This window comes from Dipodomys merriami, unplaced genomic scaffold (assembly GCF_024711535.1).
Source record: "Dipodomys merriami isolate MVZ:Mamm:240054 unplaced genomic scaffold, mDipMer1.0.p SCAF_33, whole genome shotgun sequence".
Lineage (NCBI taxonomy): Eukaryota > Metazoa > Chordata > Mammalia > Rodentia > Heteromyidae > Dipodomys > Dipodomys merriami.
The window spans coordinates 5,951,563-5,963,065 of NW_027204826.1; the positions used below are offsets into that span (position 1 = coordinate 5,951,563).

Consider the following 11,503-nt stretch of genomic DNA (forward strand, 5'->3'; position numbering starts at 1 on the left):
GCCTAGCTCAGGATCCTCCCACCCCCGACCCCAACCCCGGTCCCTGGCCCGTGGGAACTTTTTCTACTGCCTCACGGTTCTCTTAACTCTGTCCTTAGAACCAACAGGGCCGCCCTAGAAGTTCTCGGGTGAACCTAGGCCCCTACTGCAAGTCTCGAGGGCCCTCCTCTAACAGGGGAGCTCCGGGTCGCCCACCTGCCACCCGCTTGTCACACGTCCCCTTCCCCCTCGCCCGGTGCCGGCCAGCCTTCTGCATCTCCAGCCGGGACCCACAGCGCCTCCAGCACCCGAACACGTTCTGGGGATGCGGCGGGCCGGCAGGTGGGTGGCGCTCCCTCGCCGCGGGACCTCTAGACGCCGGCCCATCCCGCACCACCGTGCGCCCCAGGCCCCGCCGGGCGCTCCCCTCGCCCGCGTCCCGTCCCGTCCCGCACCGCCGTGCGCCCCAGGCCCCGCGGTGCGCACTCCTTCAGCCTGACAGCCCGACCTGGCTCTCCAGGGGTTAAAAATGCAGCATGTCCCCCCCGCCCCCCCGTCCTCCCCTCCCCACACACCGGGGTTAGAACCGCAGTCTCGGCTGGGCCGGACTCCCCGCGCGATCGGGGCGCAGCGGAGGCGCGCCCCGCCCCCTCCCAGCCCGGCTGCCCCCTCCTCCGCCCCCGCATCCCCCCCCCACTTTCCCCGGTCGCCCCGGGCCGGGGGACTGCGGCGCGGGCGGGCGGGTCGGGGTGCGGCGGCGGGCGGCGCTTACCTTTGTGACCGTCATGCAGAAAGTCGGCGGCGGCGGCACGGGCGCGGAGGGCCGGGACCGGGACCGGGCCGGGCGCGGAGGTCGGGCGCGGAGATCGGGCCGGACTGAGGCTGGGCCCCGCGCGCTCCCCGCAGCCCTGGGCGGAGCTGGAGCCGCGCTCCGGGCGGGCCGCGCGCCGGGGCCGCTCGCGGGCGCTCGGTCGCCGCCGTCAGTGCCGACGGCGCATCTATAATGGATGAGCCCGGGCGCCGCAGGAAGGCGAGGCAGGAAGAAAGGGAGCGCGGCGCGGGCCGGCGGGGGGCGGGGAGGAGGCGCCGGCGCGCGCTACCGAGGCGGAGGGGGAGGGAGGGGGACACGGGGTGGGGGGTGGGGGGAGCGGCGGCGGAGGGCGGCCCGCCGCGCCCGGCCCAGGCCACCCCGGAGTCCCCCCCCCCTCCTCCGCGCGCGGCCCGCCCGACACCGGCCACCCCCGGACCCGGGGCGGACGTCTGGCCGCCACGCTGCGCGCCGGGGCCAACTTGAGTCCTTGGTACCTGCTGGCCCGGGTTGGGGGTGGGGAGCGCGGGCGGCTCGGCTCCCGGGTACCCAGGGGGCTCGGGACGCGCGATCAAGTCACGCTCGGGCCGGGGGAGCGCCGGGCGCGCGCGGCGGGCGGAGGGGCGTGGCGCGCCCCCCAGTAGCCCCCCCCGACTCCCCCAGCCCGGGTGCGGAGCCTGCCCCAAGTTAGAGGGCGGGGCAGGAGCGGAGCGAGGGCGGCTGGCACGGGGCCAACCACCCCGGCCAGCCCCAGCGTCACCCCACTCTTCCCACGTAGCCAGCATCCCCCCTCCCCACCCCACACCCCCGAGAGTCCGATTTCGGGGCAGCGCGGCTCTGCCGGAGCCTCGGTCCTTGTGCAGGTGCGATGGAACCCAACTTGGCCACTCGCGCACTGCGGGGACCCCACCATCACCACCTGGGGACCCGAGGGTGGCATCCCAAGTCTTGAGAAAGGCCTCCGGGCAGGGCCGGGCTTGGCCGGGCTTGGCCGAGCGCGCCAGACTGGGGTGGGAGGAGCTGGCCACGCGGACTCCCCTCCTGGCCAGCTGGGCTGGAAGTGTACTACTTCTTGCTTTGCTGCGATTTACCGCGCAGTTCACCGGGACAGCGTTGTCCTGTGAGCGCCTGCGAGGGGGAGGGGACAGCGGAGAGGGAGGGAGGGAGATCAGCGGGAACCTCTGCTTGCCATCAAAGGGGACTTCTGCCCGAGCTGCAGGGATGGACACGGGGCCTGGCATCTGCGATGCGCGTCCTCTGAGTTTGGGTTTTCTTGGGTAGCCCTACGTGCAAGTTTCTGGAAGGGTCTGTACATTTAGAGAGGGAGGCACTTGCCCGGGTGACAGGGTTGGGACTTGAACATCAGTCCTTCCCAATCAGGCCCAAAGTTATTCCGTAGGCCAGAGAACTCCCAAGATCCTCCATACCAGCAGTGCAGCCCTTCTCCAAATCCTCTGGGTAGTAAACCTCAGGCATCAAGTTCTGTGCCCAGCCTCTTTCCAAGTTGGAACTCTTGCCTTTGACCACACTGCCCCCTGCCAGGAACGCTCTCTCCTCTTCTCTGCACCAACACCACTGCACCCCACCTCTGATGGTCCACCTCCCCTGACACCCCATCCGCCACAGCTCTGCCCTATTACGTTTAGCCCTGAGTGTCTGGTCTTGCCTCTATGTGATTCTAACCGTCTACCTGTGGGCTCAGCAAGTACTTAATGCCACCAAGAACAAATCCACCATGGGCCAGTGGTAGAGCACTGGGCCCTCAAGCACTAGGCCCTGGATTCCATTTCTAGCACCCCACCCATGAGGGCTGGAGCAGACACACAAAAGGACACAGCAAGCAAAATAAACCAATCAGCAGCAAAAATGTAAATTAAGCCCCTGGCAACATTGTTTTCCATCTGCCTGCTGTCCAGCTTCTGAAGTGGTCTGGCCTAAGTCTGGGTTGAGATTGTCCTGGATAGGTCACCTCAAGATGGGAGGAGGCATTCAAGACCTGTCCAGGAATCTCCCCATCCTAGGACTCCATTGAAAGCCATTGGAGGACCAGCCAAGAACACACATCCTCTGCACCCACTTTTTATCTCCTGTGGATATTTCACATCCCAGATTGCCATCCCCAGTTACCCAGCATGCCTCTTGGCACCGTTCCCCAGTCCCTACCATCCGACATCCACTGCTGTCACAGGCTTGGGGAATGAGACAAATACTTCATATCAGCTTGAGCCAAGAGTAATTAGGATCATCAATCTGCTGCCCCTAGGCCACGTGACAGGCTGCAATGGCAGAGAAAATGTTTCAGACCCGTCATCTACTGCTGGCTCCCTCCTTATGTTGGGTCTCACTCCAGTCAGGAGAGAAGTATGGACAGGCTATAGCCCCTATTATGTCCAGGTGAGGGCTCGCCCCCCAAGGATGGCCCCAAAATGTGTGTTTCCGTGGTGCCTCCCCAAAACCATGCCTCCTTCCTGGTTCTAGACACAGCCTATTGTATGTAGTTCAGAGTTTCCAAACCAGAGCCTAAGAGAGGAAAAATGGACCAAGAAGATCTAACGAGAAGATGACCCTTCAACAGAGAGGATCTAACTGGAAGGTAGCCCCTAGAGTGGGAGAGAGACGGGGGCTGGATGGAGGAGGAAAAGCCAATCTAACGCTGTGTCTCTGAATAACCAACTTAAAACATGTCAAAGAAATATATTTGGGGCCGGGTATTTCCGTCTCCCACACTCCCAGCTGGCAAGTGTCACGATATTATCCCTGTCTCAGCAGAGAGACCTGCTGTGGGCCACCAGCCGGGCACCAGCTGCCCTGTGGGCATGGTATAGCTCACTGGAAGCAGATTTCTACTTCCAGTTCCTTTGGGATTGAAATACTATTAATACCTAGATGGTTCTCAAAGCGTGATCCCCAGCCGGCATCAGCTTGTCTTGGGCCTCCACAGGTCTACTGACCAGAAGCTCCTAGGTAGGACACACACATACATGCACATGCGTGCACACACACCCCTCCTTCCAGTGTTCCCTCTTCCCCTCCCCTCACCCCTGCTTTGCATCATGCGATGTGATGTCAGCCCTGCCCAGCAAAGCCATGCAAAGCAGGTGTGAAAGAGTTGGTTTCGCTCTCCGTCTCCCAGGCAGCATGTTTGGATTTCAGCCTTGCTTGGTGTCTGGACTGGAGGCTTTTCCAATCTTCCCATGGGAGGCAAGTGGGTCACAAGGTGGCAGCAACAGAGGCAAAGCAAGAGGCAGTAGCCTCACAGATCCATGGCCAGTTCCTGCATGTAGACCAGGGCTCTGGGCACCAACCCAGAGGGGAGCATCCATTCTTCTCAGGCTGAGCCAGAGACCCTAGAGGTAGCAAAGGCCAGCATTTCCAAACCTGGTGTGAGAGACGCAGGCCCCACGTTTTATTTTCTCTTGGTCAGTCTTGGGGCTTGAACTCTGGGCCTGGGCGCTGTCCTTGAGCTCTTCAGCTCAAGGTAAGTGCTGTACTACTTGAGCCACAGCACCACTTCCAGTTTTCTGGTGGTTCATTGGAGATAAGGGTCTCACCAACTTTCCTGCCTGGGCTGGCTTTGAACCACAATCCTCAGAGCTCAGCTTCCTGAGTAGCTAGGATGACAAGGCATGAGCCACCGGTACCCAGCATGAATCTTCTTACTGGGGACTCAGCATTCTACCCTCAAACTCACCGTGTGCTTCTTCCTTCTGCTGTGTGTGACTTGTCCCAGCATCTCAGAAGCCAGGGCCCTGTCTAGCTCAGGGATAGTGCCAGCTGTCTGACCCAGCTTAGGGTATCATGTAGGAGTCCTTGATAGGAGTGTAATTAAATCCGTTAAACGTATGTCAATTTAGTTCATAGATCAGCCTCAGATCTTGGGAGGGTGAGAGGGTTGTCTTCACTCCTCTGCGTGCTGTGGGTGAGGACTCGTGTCTGCTTTTCCTGTCTGGAGGTAGCATGGACTCCCCAGGTATCTTTGGGGCTGGTTCCTGTGGGGTTTTGTTTGTTTGTTTGTTTTTGCCAGTCCTGGGCCTTGAACCCAGGCCCTGGGCACTGTCCCTGAGCTTCTTTTGCTCAAGGCTAGCACTACCACTTGAGCCACAGTGCCTTTTTTGTTTGTTTGTTTGTTTCTGTGGTTCTGAGGACTGGAACCCAGGGCTTCACGCATGCTAGGCACTCTACCACTAAGCCACCTTCCCAGCTGGTTCCTGTGTTCTTTAGACAAACGTGTCACTTTCCTGTCAGGTGAGCCCAGAGCACTATACAGCTTCATGCTGGTTGACAGACAAAGGAACAGCAGCGGCATCAGAAGGTCTACGGGTTCAAGCTCATACCCCAACTGAGTCACCTGCAGGTTCGCTCCCTGGGTACCTCAGACTCTTCACTAAAAAGTGAGGACAAAATGCAGAATCATGGGCAGCATGAAATGCTGGCAAAAGAGCGGCACATAGACACTCAAGCATTGTGGCCGCATCGGCAGCCCCTGGAACAGCACGGCAGATACCCTCTTCGGGTGTGGCCAGCAACCATGCTTCTTGGCCTTCACTTGGATGAGTTAAAAATTTGTGTCCACAGTTTGCTAAGACTCAGAAGCCGGGTGGCTGGTCCTCCAGGTGAATGGGTGAGTACATCGCAAGTGTGTGGACAGTGGATTGTTATTCACTCCTCGCAAGAAATGAGCTATCGAGCCACGAAAAGACATGGAGGAGCGTGAAGTGCACATTGCTAAGGGAGAGGAGCCAATCTGAAAAAGCTACGCCCGGAGGGATGCCAACAGTGGCATTCTGGGAAAAGCAGAGCTAGGGAAACAGTGAAGAGAGCAGTGGGTGCTCAGACCATGGGAGGAGGGAGCAGGTGCAGAGCAGGGGAGGTAGGCAGGGGGGCAGCGCAGAGGAGCCCTGCCAGAGGCGGGGGAGAGCAGGGGGACAGTGCAGAGGGGCTTTAAGGCAGTGAAACCACTTGTGTCATTTGTGTCACTATATTAGCCACCGCCTATGGAAAGTGAGCCCCGGCATACACTCCCGATGGACAACAAGGGCATATCCAATCCACCCAGATCCCATCCGGCTGGAGCCATGGTGAAGAGGGGACTGAGCATGCGTGGAAGCCAGGAGCATGTGGGAAATCACATTTTCTGCTCTGTTTTGCCGCAAGCCTAAAACTGCCCCTTGAACAAATGTTTATTTTTAAAAATAGGGATTAAAAACTCCCATACTGAGGTCTAGAGCAAAGGAAGTAACACCCCAGCGAGCCTATAGACAGCAAGTCACTTCATTAACCCAAGGCCTGGCTATTGTGTTTTAAGTCCCCTCCGTGGCTCAAACTTGCTCTGCCACCTGAGCCATGCCTCCCGTCCGCATTTGAAAAGTAACCAGTGGAACCTGTGGTGGTACTGTGGCTTGTCCCCACAAAGGCCATTTACTCCAGACATTCACAGCTGTCAGAGAAAAAAAAGATAGAAAGGTTTGGAAAGAAAAATGGGCTGTTTTGCTGCACTTCATACAGATTCATGCTGGTACAAAGTTCAAGAATAAAAATACAGAAAAGGAAAGTAGGTATGGATTCATAACTTGGTTCCTTGGATGTGGTTTTAAACCAGAGAAAAGCATCTCTGTGGATGGTTCTGTCATAAAAGCAATTTTTACAGCATCCACAAATCTGAACGACATAAAAATTCATCCGGAATTCATGTTCAAGAATTCTAAAGTCAAGTAGGGCGTCAGTGGTTCACGCTAGGCTGAGATCTGATCACAGTTCAAAGCCAGCTTGGGTAGGAAAGTCCATAAAACTCATCTCCAATAAATCACCAGAGAACCAGAAGTGGCGCTGTGGCTCAAGTGGCAGAGTGCTCACCTCCAGCTGAAGAGCTGAGGGACAGGGCTCAGGCCCAGAGTTCAAGCCCCATGACTTGACAAAAAGAAAAAAGAAAAAAAGAAATGCTAAAGTCATATGGATTGTCTGTCTTTGCTCATAATTAGAGAACACTTTTAATTTGGGCTTTAAGTTTATTTTCACATGAATCAAGCCATCTATAAACAAATGGGAAAGCTTAGCTATGGGGTAAATTTGGTGAAGAATTTTCAAATCCCATTTTACAATAAACTCCAGTCATTCCCATACTGTTAATGCCTGCTTATGCAAGGATAATGCTTTCCGAATTTGGACTGAAGGCCTGGCTTGAATAGCAGAGCAAGTGTGAACTGTTGAGTTGAATCTCTAGTGTTGCCAAAAACCAAAATAAGCCAGGTGCTTGGTGGCTCACACCTGTAAGCCTAGCTACGCAGGGGGGTGAAATCTGAGGATTACAGTTCAAAACCGGTAGGGGCAGAAAAGTTCCCTGGGAGACTCATCTCCAATTAACCACTCAAAAAGCCAGAAGTGGAGCTGTGGCTCAAAGTGGTAGAGCACTATCCTGGAGCATAAAGAGCTCAGGGAGAGCTCCCAGGCCCTGAGTTCAAGCTCCACCACTGGCAAAACAAACAAACAAAAACCCCAAGCTATTTGTTTTCACTAGAGGAAAGTTCCACTGTTATTTATTTAGTTATTTATTTGTTGGCTGGTCCATGGGGCCTGAACTCTGGGCCTGGGCACTGTCCCTCAGTTCTTCAGCTCACGGCTAGTGCTCTACCACTTAAGCCACAGTGCCACTTTGGCTTTTTCTCTGCTTAGGTGGTGTTGAGGAATCAAACCCAGGGCCTCATGCATGAAAGGCAAGCACTCTACCACTGAGCCACCTTCCCAGCCCTCTACTGTGATTTTTTGTTGTTGTTGTTTTGGAAACCAGGTTCTGAAGTGTTCTTGAGAAAATGGCTGTGAGATGCGCAGTGGTGTGCCCGACCACTGTGGAGAAGAAGTGGCCAGGCTTCTACTTCTCTGACCCTCACAGTGGCTCTGTTGCTGATAATGGTGAATCTACACAAATGTGAACTAAGCCAGGAAAGGCCTTGGAGGGTTTCACTGCTAGCTGAGGATTCTCTGAATTATCCTATACAACAGCTGGGCCTAGTTTTGCTAGGGCCACCATTTTCCTAACTGACCCATACATTGGAAACCATGTTTATTAAAAAGTACGACGAAGGAGTGCTAATTTGCAGTGTTTTCCACTCCCCTATTCATCAGGAAGAATACAATTGTTTGGAATTCACCTAGAATTCATAATGAATATTTGCTCTTTTTTTAATGGGGTGCTGGGGGATTGAACCCTGATTCTCACATATGCTATGCAAGTGCTCTACCACTTGAGCTATAATCTCAGACTACTACAATTTCTTTTCTTTCAATATTTTTGGATTTGGCCTCAGGGTAATTAATAACTGTGAACTTGTAGCATGAGTTAGGAAATTCCCTCCTTTTCTACGGTTTGGAAGAATCTGAGAACACTCGTGTTGATTCTTCTTTAGATGCCAGTTGGATAGGAGTCACGGGTGAAGCATATGGTACTATGCATTTCCTTGTTGAGAGTTTTTCAAATTGTTATTTATTGAATCTCTTTACTTCTCATATGTCTTTCAGCCACAGTCATTTTTGATAGTTTGTATCTTCCCAGGAACTTACTGATTTCACCTTGGTTATTTTGGATTGGGACATATACATGTTCTATTAGAAGCTTTATCCTTGTTTTCCTTTTTTGTTTGTTTCCCCCTTGAACTTAGGGCCTGGGCACTGTCCCTAAGCCTCTTTGTGCTCAAAGGCTAGCACTCTACCACTTGAGCTATACTGCCACTTCTGGCTTTTTCTGAGTTTGTTGGAGATGAGTCTTACGGACTTTCCTGGCTTTGAACCATGATCCTCGGATCTCTGCCTCCTGAGTAGCTAGGATTACAGGCGTGTGCCACTGGTGCCTGGCGATCTTGTTCCTTTATGATATGTATTTCTATTTCTTGATGATATTTATTTCTGGTTAGTATTTAATGTTTGCAATAATGTCCCCAATTTTGTTTCTGATTTTAGTCATTTAAGCCTTACCTCCTTTCTCTTGGCTAATCTAGCTGCAGAAATGGCAATTTTGTTCACCCCATAGAACCAAGTTCTGGGTACACTGATTTTTTTTTCTGTATTATTTTTCTATTCCCTATTCCATTTGTTTCTACCCTAATCTTCATTATTTCATTCTCTCAGCTTGCTTTGGGTTTAATTTGCTCTTCTTTTTCTCAGCTTCTTAAGTTATGACTCAGGGGCTGGGAAGGTGGCTCAGTGGTAGAGCGCTTGCCTTGCATGCCTGAGGCCCTGGGTTCAATTCCTCAGCACCACATAAGCAAAAAGAAAAAAGCCGGAAGTGGTGCTGTTGCTCAAGTGGTAGAGCGCTAGCCTTGAGCTGAAGAGCTGAGGGACAGCGCCCAGGCCCAGAGTTCAGGCCCCACGACCGGACCCAGAGAAAAAAGTTGTGAATCAGTTATGAGCCAAGATCTTCCTTCTTCTTTGTTTACAGATCTAAGTTTCCCTCTAAGCTTTTGCTGAATCCTTCAAGTTTTGGTGTGTTGTGGTTTTGTTTAACATAGGTTCAAAGTATTTTTATAATTTTTCATTTCTCTGGTGATTTTTTCCCCATTGACACATGGGTTGTATAAGAAATCATTGTTGACTTTTCAATTATCTGTAATCTTTCCAGTTTTCCTTCTATTAATCCATGGTAGCTGGAGAACATACTTTGGATGTTTTTAACACATAAACTTATTGAACCTTGTCTTTCATCCTAATGCATGTTGTGTTCTGGAGAATGTTCCATGCACCCTGAAGATGTATTCCCTGCAGTTATTGGGCAGAGGGGGGGGTGTCTTCCCTCCTGTCTGATCTTAGTCTGTTTCCTATTGATGTAACTACATACCACAGACTGGGTAATTTATGAGGAAGAGAAGCTTTTCTGGTTCACAGTTCTGAAAGCTGAGAAGGCCAAAATGAATGGCTGCCTTTGTCGAGGTCCTACTGCTGGTGGGGGGGGGGGTCTTCAGATCCTCAGATCTCAGCCTCCTGAGTAGCTTGGATTCCAGGCTTGAGCCACTGATATCCAGCCAGCATTGAGTCTTGATGAGAATGCTCAGATCATAGCAAGTCACCTCAGGTTATACATTATTGTCAGCATCTTTGCTCTGCCATGCATTACTGGAAGTAGGGTACTGATATCTCTGTTGTTGGAGAATGGTCATGCCCCTTCCATTCTGCCAATATTTGCTTCATATATTTTGGAGCTTTGGTTGTTAGATGTATATACGTTTCTGATTGGTGTGTCTTCTGGATAGATGAAATCCTGTTTTGAATAGATGTCCTTCGTTGTCGCTTGTAGCAATTTCTCACTTAAAGTCTCTATTCTAGCTCTGCTTTGGTTATTGTAGGCATGAAGTCTCACTCAGCCTGTCTGTGTCTCTCCGGAGCTTCCCGGGTAGGATCATCAGATGAAACAAATAGAAACGCAGGATGCCCACTTTACATTTGAATGTGCAGAAACAATGAATACTTTTTTTTAGTATCACTATTTAGGGTTTGTTATACTGTTTTTGAAATCTGAAATTCAAATGTCACTGGGCCATCCATATTTTCTTTGAAATGCTATTCCAATAAAAGTATAGATGTATCCGGCTGGTAGTGGCTCACGCCTGTCATCTTAACTACTCAGGAGGCTGAGATCTGAGGACCAAGGTTCAAAGCCAGCCTGGGCAGGAACACCTGTGAGACTCTTATCTCCAATAAACCACCAGAAAACCGGAAGTGGTGCTGTGGCTTGCACAGGGAGCTCCATGCTCAGGACAAGGGGAGGAGGAGAAGTATTACCATGAGGTGGGGGAGTGCGCCAGGCCCTTGCTCCAGGGCCATTGTTCCTCCCTGGTCAATCAAGGTCTTCTGACCCCAACTCAATAGTCCTCCCAGTGCCCAGTACTGCTGCTGTGCAGTCCTGGGGATCAGCCAGCCTCTTCTGGACTGTTCTGGTAGACATCTCAAGGGCATGGGAATGGACAGCTGAAGGACAAAAATAGTTCAGGCCTTTCTCCCGAATCCCTGAGCCCCAGGACCAGCGGGGTAAAGAGGAGTCAGGGTACCTATAGCTTCCTCCATATGCACAGCAAAATGTGCTTCATGCACAAGAGACCTGACCCTGTATACCTCTGCACTCTCTCAACCCTGTCAACATCAGCCGTGTCACCCAAAAAACCTTGCACACATGCCTGCCTCCTCTCTTGGACTCTCCATGTGCACATTTGGGCTTGCACTGTATGTGTGTGCATGTGTGCATGCGCACATGCACACACGTGCACGTGTGTGTGTGTGTGTGTGTGTGTGTGTGTGTGTGTGTGTGTTCCTCTGCACGTTCTCTGTATCAGGATGTCTGTACCCTCCGGCCAGCTGCCTCTCCCAGCAAAAGGGCTGCAGGAAGCTGGTAGGCCTGGTCTCCATGACAACCAAGCACCCTGCACCCATCCCAGTGGGCCCAGTTGGCAGGAAGAGGAAGGTGCTAGGGACCGTGTGAGTCTTGCTCAGTTCTTCTGGGAGTGGGGCTGGGCAGGCGGACAGAGTGGGGAGTGGGGAGGAAGGCATGGGAACTGGGAGGAAGGGGGTCTCCTTTGCAGTGTGTGCTGCTGGTGTTAGAAAGAGAAGTGGTTATTCTTGTGGATGGTGGCAGTGGGGGGCAGTAAGTGGGTGGGCAGTGGGAGGGGGGTTCCAGTCTCCTGCATTGGCTCAGTGACTCAGCAGGGGTTTTGACCAGGCCACAGGACAGGAGGCTGA

General features: G+C 52.9%; 1 protein-coding gene across 2 annotated transcripts in view; it reads right to left on the reverse strand.

Moving 5' to 3' along the window:
* The window catches only part of Coro2b (coronin 2B), a 65,884-nt gene extending 64,848 nt beyond the window's left edge, over positions 1 to 1,036 (reverse strand). Inside the window, exon 1 of one of the 2 annotated variants that reach the window (XM_070043023.1) lies at positions 752 to 1,004. In XM_070043023.1, coding sequence (XP_069899124.1) covers positions 752 to 766 — 15 coding nt within the window. In that variant the 5' untranslated portion in view covers positions 767 to 1,004. Of the gene's footprint in view, positions 1 to 751 lie in introns of both variants that reach the window. The other variant, XM_070043022.1, reaches the window with a different exon arrangement.
* Between the last annotated feature and the right edge of the window lie 10,467 nt (positions 1,037 to 11,503).